Here is a 24,890-nt window from a genome sequence, read left to right as displayed (position 1 = left end):
TAAGAATTATCAATGGAATCAGATTCCACCATCTTTTCAGGTAGAGTGCTCCAGATCCTGACAATTCAGTGAGAAAATTACCCTCATTTTACCTCTGGATCTTCTGCTAAGGGTTTTATCGTTCTGATCTTAGGTTATTGACTCACGCTAGAGCGAATCGTTTTTAAAAAAAAAAATGTATCTACTCCATTGAAAATTATCTTGAAAACTTCCGTTAGGCCACCCCGTAACCTTCCCTGTTCCATGGAGAACAGTCTTCACTATTCCAATCTCCTGGTAAACCTCCTCTGTATGCTTTCAAATGTCTTTACATCTGTCCTGGAATAAGGTGCCCAGAACTGTCTTGAATGCTCAGCCAGTGATTTATAAAGTTTCACTTCTCTCCACAATGATAAAACACTGTTTGTATGCATCTTTTTACTAATAAGATCTATACAATAAATAACATCCATGTTCACAAATTGAAAATATTTCACAACAAATATTTATATTACACTGGAATTTACAGTAAACTGACTAGTACAGTGCACTAGGCCGGTCTACATACAAATGGAAATACCTTACTATCAGAATTATACAAGGTATTTTGCACTAGGCGACTACCCGAGGTCAAATTCAATCCATAATTTAATGCTAATTGGTAGGTAAAGTGACTGTAGTCACTACAACTTCAATCAGTAAAATAGTATTTAACCCACACTGAACTAAAACCATATTTCCACAAACCTGTTCTACTTGGTATACAAATTAGTACTGAAGAGTTTGGTTGAACTACAGTATATCGTTGATTGCCTGACATCCTTTTTAAAGCAGGCAATAAAACCTGATCTTCGAATAATTAAGTACAACACTCCAACCAAAAGTGAAGGACTGACAGATTTTCTTTCTAAAAACAGCTTCTCAGTGTATCAGTAAATTTACATGATCTCATAGAAAAATGGGACTGCTGACCTGAGAATCACAGACACAAATGGTGTACATAACTGTAGAAGCACCTTAATACAAATACATTATTGAAATGTATACAACTGGTACAAGATTGCAGAAACTACAACTTTTCAGTAACAATAAAATTGTGGTTTCTGTACATCTTTTGAAACCACAAACTCTTGGAATTAAACACGTATGGAAAAATCTTACTCCAATTCAATTTGACAGGTTTTATAGAGATCAGAAATATATTCACTTTGAAACATATAGTACTAAGAATACTGAAATCTGAATTAAAGAAAATACAGGCTATGTAGTGTATCCGCTGTTTAACCAGGCAATTCAAAACACCTTAGCAACATTGTCCTTTGAAATGTATTTCAAAAGCTTAAGTTCCATTTGCTTCTGTGAACATCTGTTTGATATTTTCCTCCTGGCTAAATTATGATGTACACATAATACTAAAATTGGATTGGTACTCATTCAATATAATTTTCCCTTTTTTCCTTAGATGCGTCAATATAGAGTTACTGATTCAACATATTGTACTTTAGATACACCTCAAATGTTCAGTCTCAACGTTGGCGAGTATGTTCCAAAAACCTACAGGCAGAATTATCATCCAGAAACAGTTTATCCTCATATTCAAAACATAGTGTTCAATTTTCAAGTTGCGTTGAAGGTTCGCTACATTCAATAAGGCAGATAGGTTGTATTGAAAGCTGAGTTTCCCACAACAATCTTTAGTGATATGGAAGTAATTCTGATTTCTTTGTAGTCCACAGATGTTCCCAACACATAACATTTATAAATGTGTGCAGCGTCTTAAAACAATTGAAACTTTGCAGATAAGACATTTGAACAGGCACTGAAAGAATAAGAGTTCATCAATCTTCAGAAGATTGTCTGAGCGCAAATGTACTCTATGGATTCATGTTCAGTCTGGGGACAAAAACAAGAAACAACATCATCGGTTGAATTTCTTTTCTCCACAGTTAAAAGGCAGATATTCATGCTAATTTATATTAATATGTCAAAGAACAAAGAAAAATACAGCACAGGAACAGGCCCTTCAAGCCTGTACCAATAAATTCCATACCAATAAATTTCTTTCTACTTTGAAGAACCATAAACATCCATTGTAAATACTTGCCAGTTAATAAAGATAAACATCAAATCAAAAAATATAGTTTAGGGGTTTTAATTCTTGGGGGTCTTTAATGTGACTTGCAATGAAACAGACCAGCAGAACCTCTTGAAAATAAAAATATGGAAAAACAAGCAAAGATGAACTGTGTAAGTTAGGGTAGGTTGACTTCCCACTTACGTAGACGGGTTCCAAAAATAAAACAAATTCCATTCATCTTGGATTCAGTGAATTCAGCCTCAGTGCTGTGTCTACAATAACCACAAACTGTGTTGCATTGTCAACACAGCAATATGACAAGACTCTAAAAATGTACCTGGAAAACATCAACTACTTCAAAAAGAGTCAAGTGCTGTCAATTTCCAACTCAGCACTTCAAAACCACTCAAGTGTGAAGGGGGTGATGGAATGTACTTCTTTGAAGCGGTTGATATTTGTAAAAATTGTGGTTACAGCACTTCAGAGTTACTCATCCATGAAGGGAGATGAACGAAGCATGGCTAACAGTTGGGTTTGTGAAAGCTGTCAATTACATTCATTGGATTATATTGATGGATTTTGGAAGAGTGAGAGGGTAACTCATAGTAACTTGTAAAATTCTAAAAAGATTAGACAGCGTGGATTGATAAAGAATGTTCCCGATGATGGAGGAGTCCAGAACTAGGGGTCATAGTTTCAGGATAAGGGGTAAACATTTTAGAACTGAGGTGAGCAAAAACTCCTTCAGAGAGAGTGGTGAATCTGTGGAACTCACGACCACAGAAAGTAGTTGAGGCCAAATAGTTGTGTAATTTCAAGAAAGAATTAGATATAGTTCACTGCCCCTGTCTGGACTGCCGTCTAGCTTCCAGTCAGGGGTCCCATTTCTGTGGGGTCTGTGGAAAGGGGTGGGGGGAAGGTTGTTAGTTAGAGGGTCTCTGGCAAGGGGGTCTCCAGTGGGGTCTCCCTATCCAGGGGTCTCCTCCCTATCTAGGGGTCTCTGAGGGGAAGGTCTCCCTATCTGGGAAGTCTCTGGATGAGGGGGAAAGAGTCTCCCTATCTCGGGGTGGGGGGGTAGGGGGGCTGAGGTCTGGTAGGGGGAGGTGTGGGAAGGCAGTGGATTGTGGGGGCGGGGTGTCCCTCAGGTGTACTTTGGAGGCAACTCCCTTGATAGATAACCCTCTTGGCCCACGACAAGGTCCACCATGTCAGGGCCACGCTGGGCAATACCAGTGGTAATCTATGCCCATGTGATTCCCTGCACAGAGAACCACGAAGACTCGGAGACTCTGGTGCCAGGTCCGCTAAGCATCCTACTGCGGAGTGCACAGGCGCAAACCCTGATCTCCCTGCCAGGAAAGGGGACGGTGTGGGTGGAGCACAGCCGTCAGTTTGGCACCCAGTTCAAAACTGGATTTCGGCAGAATGCTCGATTCTCCACCTGATCGAGATCCGCATTGCCGGTGCCGGTGGGCGGAGAATTCAACTCAATGCCAAACTCAGTTGTTAATACACTAAAGATAACAGTTAGGGGAGGCAGTGGCATAGTGGTACCATCACTAAATCAGTAATCCAGAGACCCAGGGTAATGCTCTGGGGACCTGGATTTGAATCCCTCCAAGGCAATTGGTGGAATTTGAATTCAACAAAAAAATAAATAAATCTAGAATTAAAAGACTAATGACGACCATGAAACATTGTCAATTATCACAAATAAACCATCTGGTTCACCAATTTCCTTTAGGGAAGGTAATAAAGTACAAAGAAGAATGCAGCACAGGAACAGGTCCTTTGGCTCTCACAGCCTGTACCGGTCATGATACCACCCGTGGCCAAAACCCTCAGCACTTCCTACTGTTGAATCCTTCTACACACATCCATATATTTGTCGAGATGCCTTCTGAATGCCGTTAAATGTATCTGCTGCCACAGCCTCCCCTGGCAACACATTTCAGGCACTCACCACCCTCCGAGTAAAAAAAACCTGCCTTGCACACTTCCTCTAAACTTTGCTCAACGGACCTTAAACCTATGCCCCCTGGTGACTGGCCCTCCACCCTGGGAAACAGTGCCTGCCATCCACTCTATCCATGCCCCTCATAATCTTGTAGAATACTAATCAGGTCACCCCTCAGCCTCCGTCATTCTAATGAAAACAATCCAAGTCTATTCAGCCTCTCCACATAGCTAACACCCTCCAGACCAGGCAACATCCCGGCAAACCTCCTCGGTACCCTCTCCAAAGCCTCCACATCTTTCTGGCAGTGTGGTGACCAGAATTGTGCGCAATATTCCAAGTGCGGCCTTACTAAAGGTTCTATACAATTGTAACATGACTTGCCAGTTTGTAAACTCAATGCCCCGTCCAATGAAGGCAAGCATTCCGTATGCTTTCTTTACTACCTTGTCCACTTATGTTGCCACTTTCAAAGATCTGTGGACCTGAACGTCCAGATCTGACTTTCTATATTCCTAAGAGTTTTGCCATTTACGTTATATTTCCCCCCTGTTATATCTACCAAAATGCATTACCTCACATCTGCTGGATTAAACTCCATTTGCCATTTCTCTGCCAAGTGTCCAACCTATCTACGTGCATTGTATCCTCTGACAATCCTCAACATTATCTGCCACTCCACCAACCTTGGTGTCATCCCCAAACTTACTAATCAGACCAGCTACATTTGCTTATGTATACTACAAACAACAGAAGTCCCAGCACAGATCGCTGTGGAACACCACTAGTCACAACCTTCTATTCAGAAAAACACCCTTCTGCTGCTACCCTTTGCCTTCTGTGACCGGGCCAGTTCTATATACAGCTTGCTGCCTCACCTCTGATCCCGTGTGACTTCACCTTTTGTACCAGTCTGCCATGAGGCACCTTGTCAAATGCTTTACTTTTTTTAAATTTAAGAGTGCCCCATTCATTTTTCCAATTAAGGGGCAATTTAGCGTGGCCAATCCACTTACCCTGCACATCTTTTGGGTTGTTGGTCTGACTGGGCCAGATTTACTGCCCATCCCCAAGGGCACTTAAGAGTCAACCACATTGCTGTGGATCTGGAGTCACATGTAGGCCAGACCAGCTTTGGACGACAGATATGTTCTGGCTATCACAGAAACGTTGTTAAAAGGAAGAGCAGGATTGGCAGCTGAACGTTGGAGTATATAGAAGTTTCAGGAGAGAGAGAGGGAGATGTAAAAGGGGTGGGGTAGCATTAATGGTTAAGGAGAATGTGCAAACTCCACACAGTGACCCAGAGCCGGGGATCAAACCTGGGACCTTGGCGCTGTGAGGCTGCAGTGCTACTCACTGCGCCACCGTGCTGCCCTGTCAAATGCTTTACTGAATTCCTGTAAACAACATGCACCGCCCTCCCCTCGTCAAATCATCTTTGTCATCTCCTCAAAAAACTCAATCAAGTTAGTGAGGCACAACCTCCCCTTCATAAAACCATGCTGTCTATCGTTAATGAGTCCATTTGTTTCCAAATGGGTGTAAATCCTGTCCCTGAGAATTCTATCCAATAATTTACCGACCACTGACGTGAGGCTCGCCAGTGCATAGTTATGGATTATCCCTGCTACCTTTCTTAAACAGTGGTGCCACATTAGCTATTCTCCAGTCCTCTGGGATCTCACCTGTAGCCAATGAAGATACAAATAGGTCAGTTAAGGCCGCAACAATTTTCTCCCTTGCTTCCCTCAGTATTCTGGGGTAGATTCCATCTGGCCCAGGGCATTTATCTATCTTAATGTCTTTTAAAACACCTAATACCTCCTCCTTTTTGATGTCAACATGACCCAAACTGGCCACACACCCTACCCAAGAATCTTCCGCAAAGTCCTTTTTGATTTGATTTATTGTCACATGCATTAGTATACAGTGAAAAGTATTGTTTCTTGCATGCTGTACAAACAATGCATACCGTACTTAGGGAAGGAAGGAGAGACTGCAGAATATAATGTTACAGTTATAGCAAGGTATAGAGAAAAGATCAACGTAATACGAGGTAGGTCCATTCAAAAGTCTGATGGCAGTAGGGAAGAAGCTGTTCTTGAGTTGGTTGGTACGTGACCTCAAACTTGGGTATCTTTTTCCTGACAGAAGAAGGTGGAAGAGAGTATGTCTGGGGTGCGTGGGGCCCTTAATTATGCTGGCTGCCTTTCTGAGGCAGCAGGAATTATAGATAGAGTCAATGGGTGGGAGGGTGGTTTGCATGATGGACTGGGCTACATTCACGACCTTTTGTAGTTTTCTGTGGTCTTGGGCAGAGCAGGCTCCATACCTATTTTCTTTGCTGATCACGGATGCAAAGCACTCATTTAGTACCTGGCCAAATTCCTCTGGCTGAACACATAGATTCCCCCCACTGTCCTTAAGTGGTCCAATCCTTTCCCTGGCTACCCTCCTGCTTTTTACATATGAATAAAAAGCTTTGGGATTCACCTTAATCCTACTTGCCAAGGACGTTTCATGATCCCTCCTAATTTCCCGCTAAAGTACCTTCCTCCTTTCTTTAATCTCAAGGGTTCTGATTGTCCCCACCCTTCTAGACCATACAAACGTCTCCTTTTTCTTTTTGACGAGGTTCACAATATCCCTCATTATCCAAGGCTCCCTAAACTTCCCATACTTATCCTTCGTTCTCTCAAGAGCATGACTTTCCTGAATCCTAATCAACTGTCGCTTGAAAGACTCCCACATGTCCGATGTTGCTTTACCATCCAAGAGCCACACCCAATCCAAATTCTTCAATTCCTGAATAACGTTATCGGAATTTGCCTTTCCCCAGTTTAGCACCTTAACGCGAGGGTTACCCTCATCCTTATCCAAAAGTATCCTAAAATTTACGGAATTGTGGTCACTACTCCCAAAATGTTCCCCTATTGAAGCCTCAACCACCAGGTCCAGTACTGCCCCTTCCCTAGTTGGACTATCTACATATTTAATCAAGAAGCCTTCCTGGATACACCTCACAAACTCTGCCCCATCCAAGTCCCTAGCACTAAGTGAGTCCCAGTCAATATATGGGAAGTTACCCTGCTACCTTTGCACCTAATCAAAATCTCCCTACCCATCTGTTCCTCTATCTCTTGCTGGCAGTTGGGGGGCCTGTAAAAAAAACCCCAACATTGCGATTGCCCCCTTCCGTGTTCCTGAGTTCTACCCAGATTGCCTCATTGTATGAGCCCTCCGAGGTGTCTTCCCGTATTACGGCTATAATATTCTCCTCAACCATTAATGCTACTCCACCCCTTTTACATCCCCCTGTATCTCTCCTGAAACATCTATATCCTCCAACGTTCAGCTGCCAATCCTGCCCTTCCTTTAACCACGTTTCTGTGACAGCCAGAATATCATCTGCCGTCCTACATGTGACTCCAGATCCACAGCAATGTGGTTGACTCTTAAGTGCCCTCGGGGATGGGCAGTAAATCTGCCCCAGCCAGCGACACCCACATCCCACGAACGAATAATAAACAAAGAGGGAAAAAGAAGGAAAAGTGAAGAAATTCCAGTTCTGAGATACAAAAAGCTAGTGAGGGACTTTATATGCCTTATAGTTTTTTAAATGAGAATGCTTGAAGGGACATAGTGAAAGTAGGGAAAAGGTGAAATAAGTAAAAAAACAAACCTTAAAGAAATACTTACCAACCACATAAAGATGACAGGATACAATTGTGTGGAAGGTGCAATTGTCAAGAACATTACAAACCTTTCATTTCATTTTGCCCAAGATTGGTCTCTCTAGGTATGGTAGGAATAGGGAGTTATCATAGAATTTATAGTGCAGAAGGAGACCATCCGGCCCATCGAGTCTGCACTGGCCCTTGGAAAGGATACCCTATCCAAGCCCACACATTGACCCTATCCCTATAACCCAATAACCCCACCCAACCTTTTTGGATACTGAGCGTAATTTAGCAAGTCCAATCCACCTAACCTGCACATCTTTGGATTGTGGGAGGAAACCCACGCAGACACAGGGAGAACTTGCAGACTCCGCATAGACAGTGACCCAAGCCGGGAATCGAACCTTCCCTTATAGAAGATTTAGAGCTACCAGAAGGAAAACAAGAGAGTTGTAGGGCTGATAGAGAGATAGGAAGGGCCAAGCCATGGAGTGATATTAAAGCAATGACAATTGTAAAATAAAGACATGGCCAACAAAAATAGGAGAATGCTTCTTGGTACACGTTAGGCACAGTTCTTGCGTGAGCTTGAGTTTGGTGCAAGGTGTGAGGCTGGTCAGGACAGCATTGTGCTCAGAAGGTAACAAATACATGGATAAGGATTTTGGCACAGAACAGCTAAGGCAGGGTTATGCAGACTTTCAAGAAGTATGAAGAAGTTGAAAACTGGAATTAAGGGACTGAACTTTTTTATTTTTCTATTGAAAGACATGGATGAAATCAAGATGCAGTGATTTAACCAAGGGACCTGGAGTTGTGTGCATTGAGGACATTTGATCTGAATGAGGTTGACAAATGTGGTGTGATGTTATCAGTAAATGAGTGAATAGGTTAACTATTAGGATCTATAAAAACATCCAAATATGTTATGTGTATTCTTTTAATGGCTGTATTGCATTCATAACATTCCTGAACACATATTGACCAGACATACAGTTGCCTTAAAGTATAATTACTTTTAAAGTGATATATTTATCATGGTTTAAATCAGGTTACAGCCTGAAGAGCATCTGAAAATGGTGCAACACACAGCAGCAACGTTAAGCTTCTTCAAACAGTTATTGTCATTTCCAAATGCACAAGTATAAGCAAGTTCAAAAACATCAATATGCAGTCAACCAGGGGATTTTCATTTTAAAGGTTAATCTGCCTCAAGTAAGCTATGCTTGCACTTCTTGCACTTACACAGAAATGTAATGGATTTTCAAACAAGCAACAGTTACCAATCTGCAAATGCTAGATATCCATTAAGAATATAATCTTATACCTGCGCCTCATGAACAACAATTAGTTCCTTCCTCCTGAGAAACACCATGCATAGGAATGAGGCTTTCACACTGCTCACTGTCCTCTGGAGTTCTGAAAAGAGGTTATACTCATTTATTTATTAGTTGGTTACTCATTGTGCAACAGAATCGGAGAAAGGTTTGAAATGCTGTTTGTTGAAAAGAAACACCAAAGTAAATGTCAAAATACAATATCAGTTTGTCAGGACAACACACCCGTAATGAAGTTAAAAATTATTTGCTTGCATATACATATAAAGAAAAGTCAACCTTTAATTTCAATAATATATTGCAACTTTATTTATTTCCATTAGCTTTAAGTTATGGTTCGTGATGAAACATTTGTAATGAAGCCAACTCCAGGAGTCTTGCAAATTGAAATTACTCAAAAGAAAAATACATTTTACTGAATTGATCCACGTACCTAAATGCTAAAAGACAACAACATTTATTGGTGCCACTTGATCACCGCATATTACTCTTATTATTTAGAGTTAGATGTTCTGCCATTAATAGGCTTTGCCATGGTTGTATCATCAACTCTCTCTAAAAGCTGAGTATGCCTGCTTTTAAGTGGGCTTTACAAGGTAGCTACACAAAGGATGTTTCTCCTGGCTGCGGGTCTAGAATCAGGGACACAGGGTGCGATTTAGCGGCCTCGTCGCGCCTGGCGAGAACCCGAGCAAGGCCATTTGTTTGCGGGAGCAGCCTAAATCGGGAATCTCGCCAGGCACCTAGCGGTTTGTGATTGAACCAGCCTGCTCACGTTGGCGGACTCAGGAACTTGTCTCGGTGCAGCGAAAAAGCAAAAACCACCAATCAAGTCCAATTTCCATCTCATTGCCAAGGGTCTTTGGTCTGAGGGGAGCAATAAGCGTGAGAGGAGCGATGAGGGGGAGTATGGAGAATAGGGGTTGAAGGGCAGGCCTCCAGAATGTTGGGGGTTGCAGGGTGGGGGTCCTGGAAAGGGGGAGGCCAAAAGGGGATGCAGGACATCTGAAAAGGGAGGCCCTCAGCGACCCCATGGTGGGGTGTCCTCACTGAGGGTTGGTGCTCATCATAATGATACAACCATGGCAAAACCTGTTAATGGCAGAACATCTAACTCTAAATAATGAGACTAAATAATAATATGGGGTGACCAAGTGGCACCAATAAATGTGCTGGGGGGGGTGACACTGCCTTTGGATGGAGGGTGTGGGGGCCCCCAAGCTCATTCAAGAGATTGGGGGGATACCCTTCCAAAATGGCGGCTGGGTGTCTGAGGAATCGGCTTGGCCAGCGAGCTCAGCTCCCCAGTTCTGAAAATAATTCAAAGCGTGGGCTCGTCTGGAGAGGAGCTCGGTAGCGGTCAGGGGCTCGCCAATGCAGCTGTTGAGGAGCTCACAGGAAACCTTGCTCGCTACGACAGTTAGAACTTGTCCCATTAAATCGGGCCTAGTCTCAGAATAAAAAAAGGTAGGACATTTAGGAATGAGGTGAGGAGGAACTTCCTCATTCGGAGGATGATAAGTCTTCGGAATTCTCTATCCCAGAGGACTGTAGAGGCTCAGTCATCGAGCATGTTTAAAACAGAGGTTGATTAGATTTCTGGACAGCTGGAAGATTCTTGACTGTTAGTTTTTTTTCTCATCTTCAGCATTGTTATAAGTAATGAATGAAAGCATAAAAGAATCAAAATAAATACTTTTTTAAAAACAAAATGAATTGACCTAGCTGCTTACAGCAGTGTCCTGGAGATTCATCTCGAGTGCACTCCTATGGAATGTTTGCTGATGGTGGAGGTATTTAATTAGATGGAAGGGTAGTGGGTGAGGAACCTGCCACCATCACACTTATTAAGTCCATGATGGGAAGGCCCATTCTTCCCATCCTGTAGCCAATTCAGGCCTGGAAGTCGACACTTAATGCAAGTGGGCTCATCATGTGAGGTGCACTATATGCAAACCTGTGCAAGGTTGCTTGAGGGCTTCCAGGGGGATTGCCTTCTTCAAAGGCATTCAGTGCCTGATCGAGGGACTGGCATTTGGAAGGTGGGAGTTGCCCAATGAATTCCATACCCCTGCCCTTGCTGCCAAACCCCTCTCCTGTGATCCCCACCCCATCCCAGAGACCTCCGTCCAGCCATCACTTACCTCTGACCTGGAATCTAGCGACAATATTGGATCTCATGTGGGTGTCATGCCGCAGCAGCCATGACCTCCCCAGTGGCACGGCCATTCAATAGAGCTGCTGGCCTCAGATTGGCTGGCAACTCTAAGTGGGCGGGGTTTCCACCCCAAGGTCCTTGATCTTGGGGGTAGGCCTGCCAGAGGGCCATCCCTAAAAGATACGACGTGGGGCTCCCGTCGCTGTCCAGTTGGTGGCTAACATGCCTGTTGCATCCACAAGGTTCTGCCCTTATAGTCAGTACTAACCAAGAATAAAATCTGGGATGCTCAGATCTTTATTGGGCTTTGTACTACACCATGTGTTCCTATAAAAACTATTGGGGAAACTATAATAATATTAAGTTTTCCTTATTAGTTGATTTAATTTTAATGCAATCAAATTTTAAATGCTCTTCCATGTATTCCTTCAAGTAGCTTGCTGACAAAAGTAGAACTATTATCACTTTCAACTTTTGCTTTCATTGGAGACTATAACTTAACAGAAAATGTTAAAAATCATGCTGAAAATAGACCAAATTACATTTACAACAATGGTAACAAACCTCCTGGCTGACATGGGAATTAATGCCATTTATTAATTTTGTTAAATGAATCAATAAAGAGGATGGTGATTATCTTCTGGAAGGAAAATATGAATATTTCAGATCAAATCAAATGTTTAACCATAGCACTTAGTCAGATAGTTGATTTTTCCTTCAACAGTCTACACATACCATTTTATTAAATGGCACTTCCTTATTCCACTCTGGAGTTCAATAAATGCATTGCCCATTATGCTATTTGAAAAAGTAAAATTATTCACATTACCAAAAGACACAGGATTGTACATGTTTTACTTCATCTGACAGATATTCTAGATGAAGCATTCAGTATGGTTTCCACTACCTGTTTAAGTTTATAGAAGATTAAGAGGTGAAAAACTTATCGCTGGCTGGAGTTAGACCTAGTAAAAAGGAAGGATGTTGTGGTTGATGAAGGCTAATCATCTCTACCCGAGGACATTGCTATAGGAGTTCCTTCGGGCAGTGGAAAATGGACATAAGACCATAAGTAATAGAAGCAGGCACAGGTCATTTGGCCCCTTGAGTTTGCTCCATTTAAAAAGATCATGGATGATCAGATCGTGGCCCAAGCTCCACTTTCCTATCTGCCCCCATAACCCTCGACTCCTTTTTAGATTAAAATTTGTTCAATTCCGCTGAATATATTCAAGTACTCAGCCACTACTACTCTCTGGGATATAAAATTCAAAAGATAAACCAATCCTCCTGTGAAGTAATTCCTCCTCTTCTTAAATGGGAGGCAGCTTATTCTGAAATGCCGCCCCCCCCTCCCCTCCAAATGCTAGATCAGTCCACAAGGGGAAACATTCCCTGAGCATCTATGCTGTCAAACCCCCTCAGGAGCTTGTACATTTTAATAAAATCAACTTTTATTCTTCTAAACTCCAATGAGTAAAGGGCCAACCTGCTCACCCTTCCTCATAAAACAACTCATTTATCCTAGGAATCAATCCAGTGAACCTTTTAGAACAGCGTTGAATGCAAATATACCTCTCATTAAATTAAAGGAGACCAAAACAGCACAAAACACATGGTGCGGTTTCACTAATGCCCATATAGTTGCCGCAAGACTTGCCTATTTTTATACCCCAACATCCCCTTGCAATAAAGGACATCATTCAATTTGACTTCATCCTTCCTTACTGTACCTGTATGCTAACATTTTGTGAATCATGTATGAGGACATCAAGATCCCTCTGTACACTAGTACGCTGTGGTCTCTCATTTCAAATAATATTCTACTTTTCTGTACTTTTTGTCAGTGCACAGCCTCACATTTTCTCACATTGTACTCCATCTGCCAATTGTTTGCCCACTCGCTTAACATGTCTATATCCCCTTGCAGACTAAGTTTTCCTCACAACTTGGCTTCCTACATATCTTTATCCTATTAGCAATTTTGGACTCAATACACTCCCTTCATTAAAATCATTAATATAGATAGTAAACTGAAACTCCAACACTGATCTTTGTGGCACCCAACTAGTTAACAAGTAAATGACGCATTTATCCTGACTCTTTTTAATCCTTAGTTAACCAATCCTCTATCCATGTTAACATATTATCCTAACATCCTATCTTGTGTAGAAACATTCTATGTGGCACTTTATCAAATTCCTTTTGGAAATTCAAATACACCACATCTACTGGTTCCTCTTTATTCACCCTGCTTGTTACATCCTCAAGGACTATAATACATTTATCAAACAAGATTTCCTTTCACAAAATCATGTTGAATCTGCTTGAATTATGATTTCCTAAATGTCCTTCTGCTACTTCCTTAATAAAGAATTCCAGCATTTTCCGAATGGTAGATATTAAACTCATTGGCTTACAGTTTCCTGCTTTTTGTCTCCCACCATTCTGGAATATAGGGCATTACATTCATAGTTATCTAATCTACTGGGACCTTACCAGAAACTTGGAAATTTTGGAAGATTACAACCAATTCATCTACCATCTCAGAGACACTTCTGTCAACATCCTGGGATGCAGACTATCAGGTTCAAGCAACTTGTTCATCTTTAGTCCCATTCAGTTTCTTTGTACCTTTTCTCTAGTGATTGGGATTGTTTAAGTTCCTCCCTCCCTTTTGGCCCTTGAGTTTTTACTATTCTTGAAATGAAAATTAAATGAAAATCGCTTATTGTCACGAGTAGGCTTCAATGAAGTTACTGTGAAAAGCCGCTAGTCGCCACATTCCGGTGCCTGTCCGGGGAGGCTGGTACGGGAATCGAACCGTGCTGCTGGCCTGCATTAAAAGTCAGTGATTTAGCTGAGTGAGCTAAACCAGCTTTTGGTGTCTTCCACCGCAAAGACAAATACATATACTTGTTCAAATTCTCCACCATTTCTTGTCTCCATTATTAATTCCTCAGTCACATCTTCTAAGGGATCAATGTTTCCCTTAACTATTGTCTTTGTCATATTCCTGTAGAAGCTCTAAATGTCTCTTTAAATTTCTTGCTAGTTTACTATCATATTCTAATTTATCTAATTTTTTAAAAAAAAAGTGATCCTTTGCTGGTTTCTAAAGATTTCCAACTTCTGACTTAACACTGATTTTTGAAGCAGTGTTTGCCTTTTCTCTAATTCAATTATATCCTTAGCTTCCTTAGTTAGTCAGGGATAATTCATCCATCTCATAGAGCCTTTCTTTCTCCATGGAATATACGGTGAAATATATGCTTAAATGCCTGCCACTGCTTATCTTACCCTTTAACCCAGTTTCCAAGTTTCTCATCTTCAAACTGAATGTGACATTCCAGCATGTTATGATTATTCTTCCCCAGAGTATCCTATTCTGTGAGATCGTTAATTAACCCTGTCTCATTACGCTAAAAAAGCCTGTTCCCGGATTGGCTCTCTAAAGTATTATCCAAATAAACTGTTCTGAATTCACTCTATGAACTCATGCTCCAGGTTACCTTTGTCAATTTGATTCATCCAATCCATATGAAGATTAAAATTACCCAAGATTATTCAGTGCCTCTATTGACTCTCCTCATCTCCATCCAAACTGATTCTACATTTGATGTTCTAAGCTAGATAATTTCTCACTACTGCATTATAATCTGATTTATTAACAAAGCCACCCCATCTCCTCCTCTTTTTAGCCTTTTGAAATGTTAAATATACTTAAATAATGAGTTTTAAGACGTTGTGACGTTGCAACCACATCTCTTTACCGGCTATTATATAACATCCACCTCTTTATATTTGCTCTACCAATCCTTTTTGGAATGATTCATGCATTTCGCAAGAGTCAGTAATTCTGTCTTAATAGCTTTTTCCCCACTCTATGACTCTATTTTCTGTTGCACTTGTACACTCTGGGCGGGATTTTCCACACACCCCTGTAGTATTTTTTGCAGCAGCCTACCAACAGGGTTTTCCGTTCTCTGCAACCTCCCCCCCCCAAAAAAAAAATCTGCGGGACCAGTAGATCCCACCAGTAAGGATGGCTGGAAAATTCTGGCCTCTGTTCTTTCCCATCGCATTCTGGCTATCATTCCTTGTAATGCTACCTACGTAATTGCCTTGTTCTTTATCACTAACTTTCTAAATCACCCCTGCCGTTATTTAGTTTAAAACCCCCATATAGTGAATCCTATCCCAATGGAACAGTTTCATCTTTCTTCAGTGGTGCCAATGCCCCATGAATCAAAACCCATTTCTCCAACAACGTAATTTAAGCCATATATTTAACTCTTCGATCTTATTTACCAATGCCAATTTGCACGTAGTTCAGGCAATAATCCAGAGATTACTGTTTTTGTGGTACTACTTCTTAATTTAACCCCTAGCTACTCAAATGATCTTGGAAGAACCTCTTTCTTATTCCTACCTGTGTTATTGGTGCCCATGTGGACCACAACTGGATCATAGATCATAGAATCTATGATCTATGATCCAGTTGTGGTCCACATGGGCAAATTAAGAAGTAGGGATCCTTCCCTCACAAGAACATTCTCTGAATTCTGCCACCGGGCAGACAACACAGCCCCAGGGACTCGCTGTCTTGTCAGCAGAGAGCCATATTAATCCCCTTAACTCTACCCCCACTACTCCATTCATTTTTACTCCTCCAACTTGAATATCCTGCTGAACCACAGTGCTGTGGTCAGTTTTCTCACCCTCCCTGCAGTCCTTGCTCTCACCCACACAGGCTGCAAGAGCTTCATGCCTGTTGAATAAGTACAAGGGCTGAGAATCCTCCAATGCTACCATTTGGATCACCATATCTACCTCATTCTTAGTCACACTCTACTACCCCTGACAGTGGAGCAAATATGAAGTACATAACCCAAGAGGTGTGACTGCCTCCTGGAACATTAAATTTCTCCTCCCTGGTACATCAGAGATTGAAGTTTGGACTTCAGCTCATCAACTGAGCCAATGATTCTTAAACTGCAGATATTTACTGCAGGTATATTTGCTGTGGTTGTGGATAAAATGGTGGCAAACAACTCTTAGATTTGACAGCTGCAACACATCACCTGCTCTGCCTTTGCGTATTTTATTTTGTTTAACTAGTTAGGGTTTAAAATTTTTAAATTAATAAAAATTGAGTGACATTAAGTAGGTTAACTAGCTACATTTTAACTTTAATAAACTTTTTAAAGCTCCTTGGTCCTAGTTTAAACAACTGCCTTGTTTCGTGAAACAAATTGCACAATTTGCTGAGTCACCTTCCTGTTCACCTAATTGATAGCTCAAGACTTAGCTTTCAGATCTCATTTTTTCTTGCTCCCTCTCTCAGACTGCTCCTCGTCATGTAAAAGACCAGGGCGGGATTCTCCGCTGGCGGGATTCTCCGTTTTGCCAGCGCCCGGGGGTTTCCCGACGGCGTGAAGTTGCCCCACAATGGGAAACTCCATTGACCAGCCGGCATAACGGAGAATCCCGCCGGGGGGGGGGGGTCGGGGCAGAAATGTGGCGTGGCGGAGAATCCAGCCCCAGAACAGAATCGCTTTTAAGTATTCCATTGAGCTAGCTAACTACTAAGCTACCTAGGCCCAACTATCTTGAGCTGATTCAATGACCTTCCCTCCATAATGAAGTCAGCAGTGGGTTGTTTGTTGATGATTCACAACTCCTCAGTTGAAGAAGCAGTCTGTGCCCGCATACAACAAGGTTCAATGAATGTACAAGCTTAATCTAACTAGTGGCAAGTAACATTCATGCCATACAATTACCAGACAATGACCATTTTCGAGAAGTGAGTCTAAACACTTGCACATTCAATAGTTCACCATGGACCATATATTTAACTGGACCAGCATATAAATAGTGTCTCTACAAGGGCATGCCAAGGGCTAAGTATCTTAAAGCATGTGACTCATTTTCTGACTCCCCAAAGTTTTTCCACCATCTAGGAGGCACAACTGTAATGGAATATTCTTTAAGTACCTTTTTGACTGCAACTCCAACAACGCTTAAGAAACTCATCACCATCCAGATCAAAACAGCCAGCTTGATTTGCACCCCATGCATCACCTTAAACATTCACTCCTTCCACCACCAGAACAACAACATGTTTTATATACCATCTACAAGATGCACGGAAGCTACTTGACAAGGCTTCTTCAACAGCATCTTCCAAACCTCTAGCCTCTGCTGGCTAAAAGAACAAGGCAGAAGACGCATGGATGGGTCCACCACCTGCATGCTCACCTCAAAAGTCACATATCATTATGACTGGCCTGGAAATTATTCACCATACCTTTATCATTGCTGGGGCAATTTCTGGAACCCCCGGCAGGACAGCACTGCGGTGTGCCTAAATTACATGGACTGCAGTGGTTCAAGAAGCCACCTCATTATCACCTCATTGCCAGAAATGTCCACATCCCAAGAATACAATGGATAATGGGCAAACAATCTCATTTTATCTTTCCAGCCCTCAGTAAAAAGGCATGACCTAGTGGCCTGGCTAAAAGTAGTTCAGAATTATACCAAATACAAATAATAACATGCTGATTTAGCACATTAACCTGGATAAACTGGATTGAAATGCAGTTTAAAAATAAATTCAAAGTCAATTTTGAAATTAAGGTATGGACTCGCTTATGGTTTATTCACTGAAGGTTTCCAGCCTACGTTACCAAGAAGACTAATCAAGGGCTTCAGAGTATAAGAGAGCAGTGATAACTGAATTGGATGAAGCTATGATTTAGACAATGATCACTAATCAATCAGGCTTGGTTTGAAATGTATTGAGGATTTCCTTTGTATGCTGGATGCAAGGGTCTTTAAATTAAATTAGTTTGAGGAGTTTCAATCCAGCACCTACTTTTTTAAAATATAAAATTTAGAGTACCCAATTCTCTTTTTCCCAATTAAGGGGCAATTTAGCATGGCCAATTCACCTACCCTGCACATCGTCTTGGATTGTGGGGGTGGGACACCCATGCTGACACGGGGAAAATGTGCAAACTCCACACGGACAGTGACCCAAGGCTGGGATAGAACCCGGGTCCTCTGCGCCGTGAGACAGCAGTGCTAACCACTGCACTACCATGCCTCAATCCAGCACCTACTGATGAGAAAGTTAACTGCCAGCTTGGATTATATTTAACAGAAGCAATACAAACTTTATATCGAGTGAAGTAGCACAGTCGGTTAAACAGCTGGCTTGTAATGCAGAACAAGGCAGCAGCGTGGGTTCAATTCCCGTACCAGCCTCCCCAAACAGGCACCGGAATGTGGCGACTAGGGGCTTTTCACAGTAACTTCATTGAAGCCTACTTATGACAATAAGCAATTATTATTATTAGTAGTAGTAGTAGCACAATTGAATTTAAAATCATATGTGTTTGCAACACAGAAAAAGGCTGGTCAGTCCATTGTGTTTGTGCTGTTATGCCCTTTCTCTATAGTCCTGTATTTTCCTCTGCTTCCTCATGTGCACGATGTACCATTACAAAATGCAATGCAGTCTTTCAACACACTATGGCAAAGCATTGCAAGTTCCATCTATACTTTGAGTAAAGAAATTTCTCCAAATTCACATTAAAATGCATTTTAAGTAGCTTCCTCATGTCCCAAGAAGTTTGTAAACATCATTTTAATTGCTAGTATAAAGCATGTTTGGTGCCTTTTTACTGCCATTAACAGCTAAAACATGTATAAATAGAAAGAGTACTCCATCAGTATAGCCCAGTATAACTGCTGGCTCCACATTGCTCTTGGAAAGTTTCGATCTTAAATGGGTGCCTGCAGTATACATAAAGAAAAGCAATACCTCTGAATGCGATGCTTCCTGCATATAAATGCAAATATCCGCCTAAGGCCAACCATTACTGGATCCCAGTTATTATAGTGACATAAAAGAGTTGCAATGAAGAAAGAGAGGAAGACTGGAACTGATCCTGCAAATAATAACCAGGAAAACTCCACCTAGAAAATTAAAAAATAAAAATTAGAATTTATTATAGGGTGCAATCTTTTTGTCTATATTTTTAAGTTCAAATTGCTTAAACAGATGTAGACACATTTTTACAGCATTACACAGTGCCATACATAAAATATTATAAATGTTATTTTATAGAGGGAAAACAGCTTCAGTATAGCATCCTTTATTACAATAAGATATTTGGTATTGACTCCTTGACACCAGCTTGCTTGTTGAAACCCAGCAGAACTTTAAGATTATATTTAAAATACGTTATTCAAATCAAGAAATAGTGAATCTTACAGAATGGTTCAAGTCAGTATAGAAATAATCCATTTGGCCAAACTGGTCTCTGTAAGTGATAATATTCCATTGGAGCCACATCCAAATCTATGACTTCTCACAATGCACCTGCAACCCTCTAATCCTTCATTGGCCATGTGCATTAAGCCTTCCTTAAAGCTCCAATGTTACCTGTTTGAAATATTCCATAGAAGACATAAGACGTAGGAGCAGAATTAGGCCACTCGGCACATTGAGTCTGTTCCATCATTCAATCACGGCTGATATGGCAGCAAATTACACGTTCTAACCACTCAGAAAAAATTCTTCTAAGTTCTTCAGTTGATATGTCAGTGGCTATGTTATATTCATGATCCTTGTTCTGAACTTATCAATAAGTGAAAACAGTTTCTTCAAATCTATTCTATTAAACCACTTTATCATTTTAAACAGTGGTATCAAGTCTCCTTTTAGTTGCCTCTTTTACAAAGAATAAGAGATTCCTAGCCTGCTTAATCTTTCACCATAGGTATATCCTGCGGATTCATCCTTGAAAATCTTTTCTGTACTTTCTATATCCTTTCTGTATTATGGATTTCAGAACTGCACATGATATTCCAAATGAGAGGTAGCTAAGGTACTATAGAAATGTTTACTGCCCGCTTTGTATCGAATCCCTTTTGCAATAAACTTTTGTTTGCTTTCTTTATTGCCTTACCAACCTGCGTAACACCTTTTAGTGAGGCATGTACCAGTATTCTCAGCTCTTTGATCCTCTACTTAATTTAGATACACCATGGGACAGCACAGTGACTAGCACTGCTGCCTCACAGCGCCAGTGACCCAAGTTCGATTCCGACCTTGAGTGACTGTGTGTGTGGAGTTTGCGCACTCTCCCTGTGTCTGGGTTTCCTCCGGGTTCTCCGGTTTCCTCCCACAGTCCAAAGATGTGCAGGTTAGGTGGATTGCCCATGCTAAATTCCCCAATAGTATCCAAAGGGTTATGGGGATAGGGTGGGAGAATGGGCGTAGGTAGGATTCTCTTTCAAAGGGACAGTGCAGATTCGATGGGTCGAATGGCCTCCTTCTGCACTGTAGGGATTCTATGGGGAATCTAACTCCCAAAGTGTAAGTGCTTCCTTATTCCTCCGACCAAAATATATGACTGCACATTTTGTTATATTAAACTTAATTTACCATTTATCTGTTAACTCTTAAAGTCTGCTGATGTCTTTTGTATTTTGATGCAGCTCTTCGCATTATTAGCTTTATTTTCCCTCCTCCCTCAATTTGCTATCATCTACAATTTTTTATCCTATATCCTCTGAGCTTCAATTGGGTGAACAGCAATTTTCCCAGCATGATCCCTGCAGGGCACCACTTCCCACTTATCTCTAGCCAGAAAATTTTCTCATCTCCAACAATCCGTTTTCTGTTTTGTAGCCATCTTTCAAACCATTCTGCTACCTGGACTGTAGAACTCTGCCTTTTGTTATCAAATCCCTCTGAATGTTTATGCACATCTTTATGATTGTATTACATTTGTCTCCTCTGAGAATTCTTCAAAGAATTCAGTAAGGTCGAATAAACTTGATCATCTTGTTTGAAATCTGAAGATATTTTCAAAATTATATGCTCACACCAGATCTAATCCTTCAGCAAAAATCTAGTATTTTTTTCTTTATTCTGTCATGGGATATGGGAGATACTGGCATGATCAACAATTGTTGTCCATTCCCAACTGTCTTTGAATTGAAATGATGTTCTCTATCATTTCAGAGGGTACTTTAATAATATTTATTGCCATATGTAGGCTTACATAACACTGCAATGAAGTTACGCCACATACCGCCAACCAAACTTCCATCAGTTGATATGGTGGGATTTAAACCTGTGTTGCCAGAACATTAGCCTGGGCCTCTGGATTACCTTGTTGACTACACCAACATCTCCCTTTGATTCTTAGCCCTACGTGATATCTACTCTCCATATTGCCAAATTTAGCAACATGTAGCAAACAATAATCATTTTGGGGATGCTTCTTACACTATTTAGAAGGAACCCCCATCAACTGAATATTCCTTTGTGAACTGATCGATCCAAATCTTGGGAATGCCATGGGGAGAACAAAAGTAATTCCCACCCTGCCACTTTGCCTGTTGGACATGGGTCATAGAGGTATTTGAAAACAGGGGTGAGAATATCAGCAAGCAAATAGGAGATGAGTGAAAGGGACCATGTACGAGTTAGGATATGGACAGCAGAGCTTAGGGTTACCTCAAGTTTACAGAGGGTAAAGCATGAATGACCTGTCAGGAATGCACTGGAACAGTCCATTCCAGAGATAACAAAGGCATGGATGTGTATTTCAGTAGCAAATAGCAGAGGCAGGGTGAAATTGGGCAATGATATGGAGGTGGACATAGGTGGTCTTAGTTACGGTGTGGATATGTCGTTTGAGGCTCATCCTGGGGTAAAATGTGACATCAGGGCATGACTTTCAATCTGGGGTTGGAAACCTGATGCCTGGGTAATTTCAGATCCTGACCTGTGCTGCAATCTTCAAACATAAATGCATTATAGGAGTCTTCAGCAATCCCAATTAGTAGCTCTGAGCATTACTAAGAGGCAGGAGCTTCCTACAGAGCATGAGCGGCATGATAGCATTGATTCTGCCTTGTAGAAGAAGAGAAGTAGCACAAAGGAGGTCCACGCACAGAAGACAGGTATTGCACCCGATATGCTGCAAAATTCTCGTGACACAATTTAACATATTTTAAAAATCACTTAATTGTTCCTCACATTGCACTGTGCATGAATGTGAATCAGGTTTGGCAATTTACAAATTGAAACTTGTCTTCTGTTCTTCCCTGGCCCTTTAATAAGCTCAGGTTACCGACTGTTCCACCTCCCCCTCACCCTAACACTATGCTCGATTTGAAAATTCCAGTTCACCTTGGGGACAGTGGCATGCCATGTGGGTCCACTATTTTCGAAGCGTTCCTACTTCCGACTTGCCCTGGACCTTAGTTCCATTTCAGACAATTGCCAGGAGACAGACGGAGTAGGTGACTTTGGAACTGGGTTTGTGAGGAGACAGAAGACAATGGCCCAGACCTTCCAGTCTCTGGATCATCAGAGTTTAGACGGATGACCCAAATGCGTGTCAGGATCCCATAGAGGTCATGACATGCTGCGTTCTGTGGGAATTGCCGGGAATTTTGAACTGAAGGAGGGCAATTCCCCTGCTCCACTGACTCTCCGTGAATGTCTCTGACTCAGAGTTAGAGTTCGGATTGTTCCAAGGGACATACCTGAATAATTGTTCAGGGAAAGTTAGACCGCAAAATCCTAGCGTAACCCCTGGGTAAACAAAAATGACCCCTTAATCACTCACTCTAAACCCCGGACTATCTCCACCGACTCTTCCCCCATCCCACTTGATACCTCACCCACTTGCCACCCTACCCACTCACTTCATCCACCATAACACCATACACATTCACTAACATTTACACTGGGCATTTAAACTTAACATATGACAGCTAATACAATAAAAAGGGAATTTGCCGAGTCGTTCCCCGAAAGTAATATCATTGTGACGGAGTTCTCCAAGGATCTCGGTGCTCTGCATGGAGAAGACCTGGCAAGAAATGTGGAGCGACTTTGAAGCATAGAAAAGTTTACGGGGTGCGGCAGTCCGACTATGACTGTTATCCTGAGGAAAATGCAGGACATTGGCTTTGTTCTTCCCAATAAATGAGTTAGAGTAAATATTTGTTCATCCAGTAGATGTCAGGAAAGCAATCTGACAATAGAAACAGTGAAAGGGTTGAGAGGGGCAATGGTGAGGTAGATCTGGGTGGTCTCAATGTATGAATGGAAACTGATGCTGTGTTTTCGGATGATGTCAGTGAAGACAGCATGTAGATAAGAAATAGGAATTGCCCACAGATAGAAAGGTTTCTAACACTTTCTAGTCAGAGAGATGCGAAAGCCATGGGAGAAAATAAAACGCAGTGACAGTGCTGTAAAAGGAGGGGTGGCAGGCATAAATTTACAAGTAAACTTGCTAGTTTTTTTTTAGTTTTCAGACTAATTTTGTCATTTTATTTCAATTCCATTATTATTATTATTAGTTAACCAACATGGAATTGAAACAAGATGGCAAAATTAGTCTGAAAACTAAAAAAAAACTAAAAAATGAAGTTGATTAAATACATAAACCTGAACAAATTAAATAAGTAAAACATATTGAGCTAGGGATAGTAGTACAGCAGGTATGTCACAACAGCAGCACATGGAACTTTATGGAGAACGTTGATGTTGTGTCCTCAGGGTTGACATGAGGAGGTACAGAGGCTGACAAACTATAGGAGCTTTATTAACAAAGTGAGTTCAGTACAGCCTGTTCTGTACTCTGCATAATTTTAAAAAATAAATATTTTTATTGGAATTTTAACAATATCAAACTTTACACAAGACAGAACAAGCAGAGAAAAGAGAAAGAAAACAACTGAAACGGCATATTATTTACAGGTTGCCACAATGTCTGTGACCTTAGTCCTCGCAGTGCGTTTCCTTATTTATACTGGCATACATATAATGTTGTATTTACATTAATAGCGATGGGGAGAGTCATTTTAAACCCTTTGTTTTCGAGGATGGTTAGGCTGTACTGCTTCCTCAGTGTCTAATATGCGAGAGGGGCCTTTGTCCCTCATGGCGTGGGGCCCTCCTCCTCCCCTTTTCCCCCTGCGTCAAGTGCATAGTCCCCTTTTCCTCAGCGGCACTCCACTCGTCCACCCCTCCCTCCCTCCCCTCCTGTCTGCCAACCCCCCCCCCCCCCCCCCCAAGTTGCTGGCTACAAACAGGTCTTCGAAGAGGTTGAAAAGCTTTCTCCATGTGTCGTGGACTCTATCCACGGCCTCTGATTGAGAATTTTATCTTTGAGCTTCAGGAATTCAGCCAGGTCAGCGAACTACTCAGAGGTTCTGGGAGATGCTGCCAACTTCCAGCCCAGCAGATGTCTCCCTTGGGTAATCAGAGGGGTGAAGACCAGGGCGCCTGGCCCCTGCGAAGACCTTTGAATGCTCTGCCATCCCGAAAACCGCCACAAACGGGCATGGCTCTATCTTAATCTCCATAGCCCTGGACATAGCCTCAAAGAAGCTGTCTAGAGCCCGTTGAGTCTGGGGCAAGACCAGAACATATGGGTATGGTTAGCTAGGCACATCTGACACCACTGACGCTTGTCCTCCACCTCCAGGTTTCCTTCCTACAGAGCATGAGCGGCATGATAACGCAGCTGCAAATACCGAAGCCCATTTCTTTTTGGGAGCTGAAGCTTCTCCAACAGTTCTCCCAGCGTTGCTATCTTACCTTCCACCATAAATGTCCTTCACCCTCAAGGTCCCTCTGTCCTCCTTCCAAGCC

General features: G+C 41.7%; 1 protein-coding gene across 10 annotated transcripts in view; it reads right to left on the bottom strand.

Moving 5' to 3' along the window:
- Positions 1-402: 402 nt before the first annotated feature.
- LOC119962054 (solute carrier family 35 member F5-like) overlaps positions 403-24,890 on the bottom strand; it is a 200,273-nt gene continuing 175,785 nt past the window's right edge. For all 10 annotated transcript variants that reach the window (XM_038789851.1, XM_038789846.1, XM_038789856.1 and 7 more), the window contains 3 exons: positions 19,023-19,177; positions 9,024-9,115; positions 403-1,872 (listed from right to left, as the gene is read on the bottom strand). In XM_038789851.1, the coding sequence (XP_038645779.1) occupies positions 9,031-9,115; positions 19,023-19,177 (240 nt within the window). In that variant the 3' untranslated portion in view covers positions 403-1,872; positions 9,024-9,030. The remainder of the gene's footprint in view (positions 1,873-9,023; positions 9,116-19,022; positions 19,178-24,890) is intronic.

Source organism: Scyliorhinus canicula, chromosome 2 (assembly GCF_902713615.1).
Source record: "Scyliorhinus canicula chromosome 2, sScyCan1.1, whole genome shotgun sequence".
In the NCBI taxonomy this organism is placed as follows: Eukaryota; Metazoa; Chordata; class Chondrichthyes; order Carcharhiniformes; family Scyliorhinidae; genus Scyliorhinus; species Scyliorhinus canicula.
Note: the sequence above shows the minus strand (reverse complement) of the source record. Positions and strands in the feature narration are given on the sequence as shown.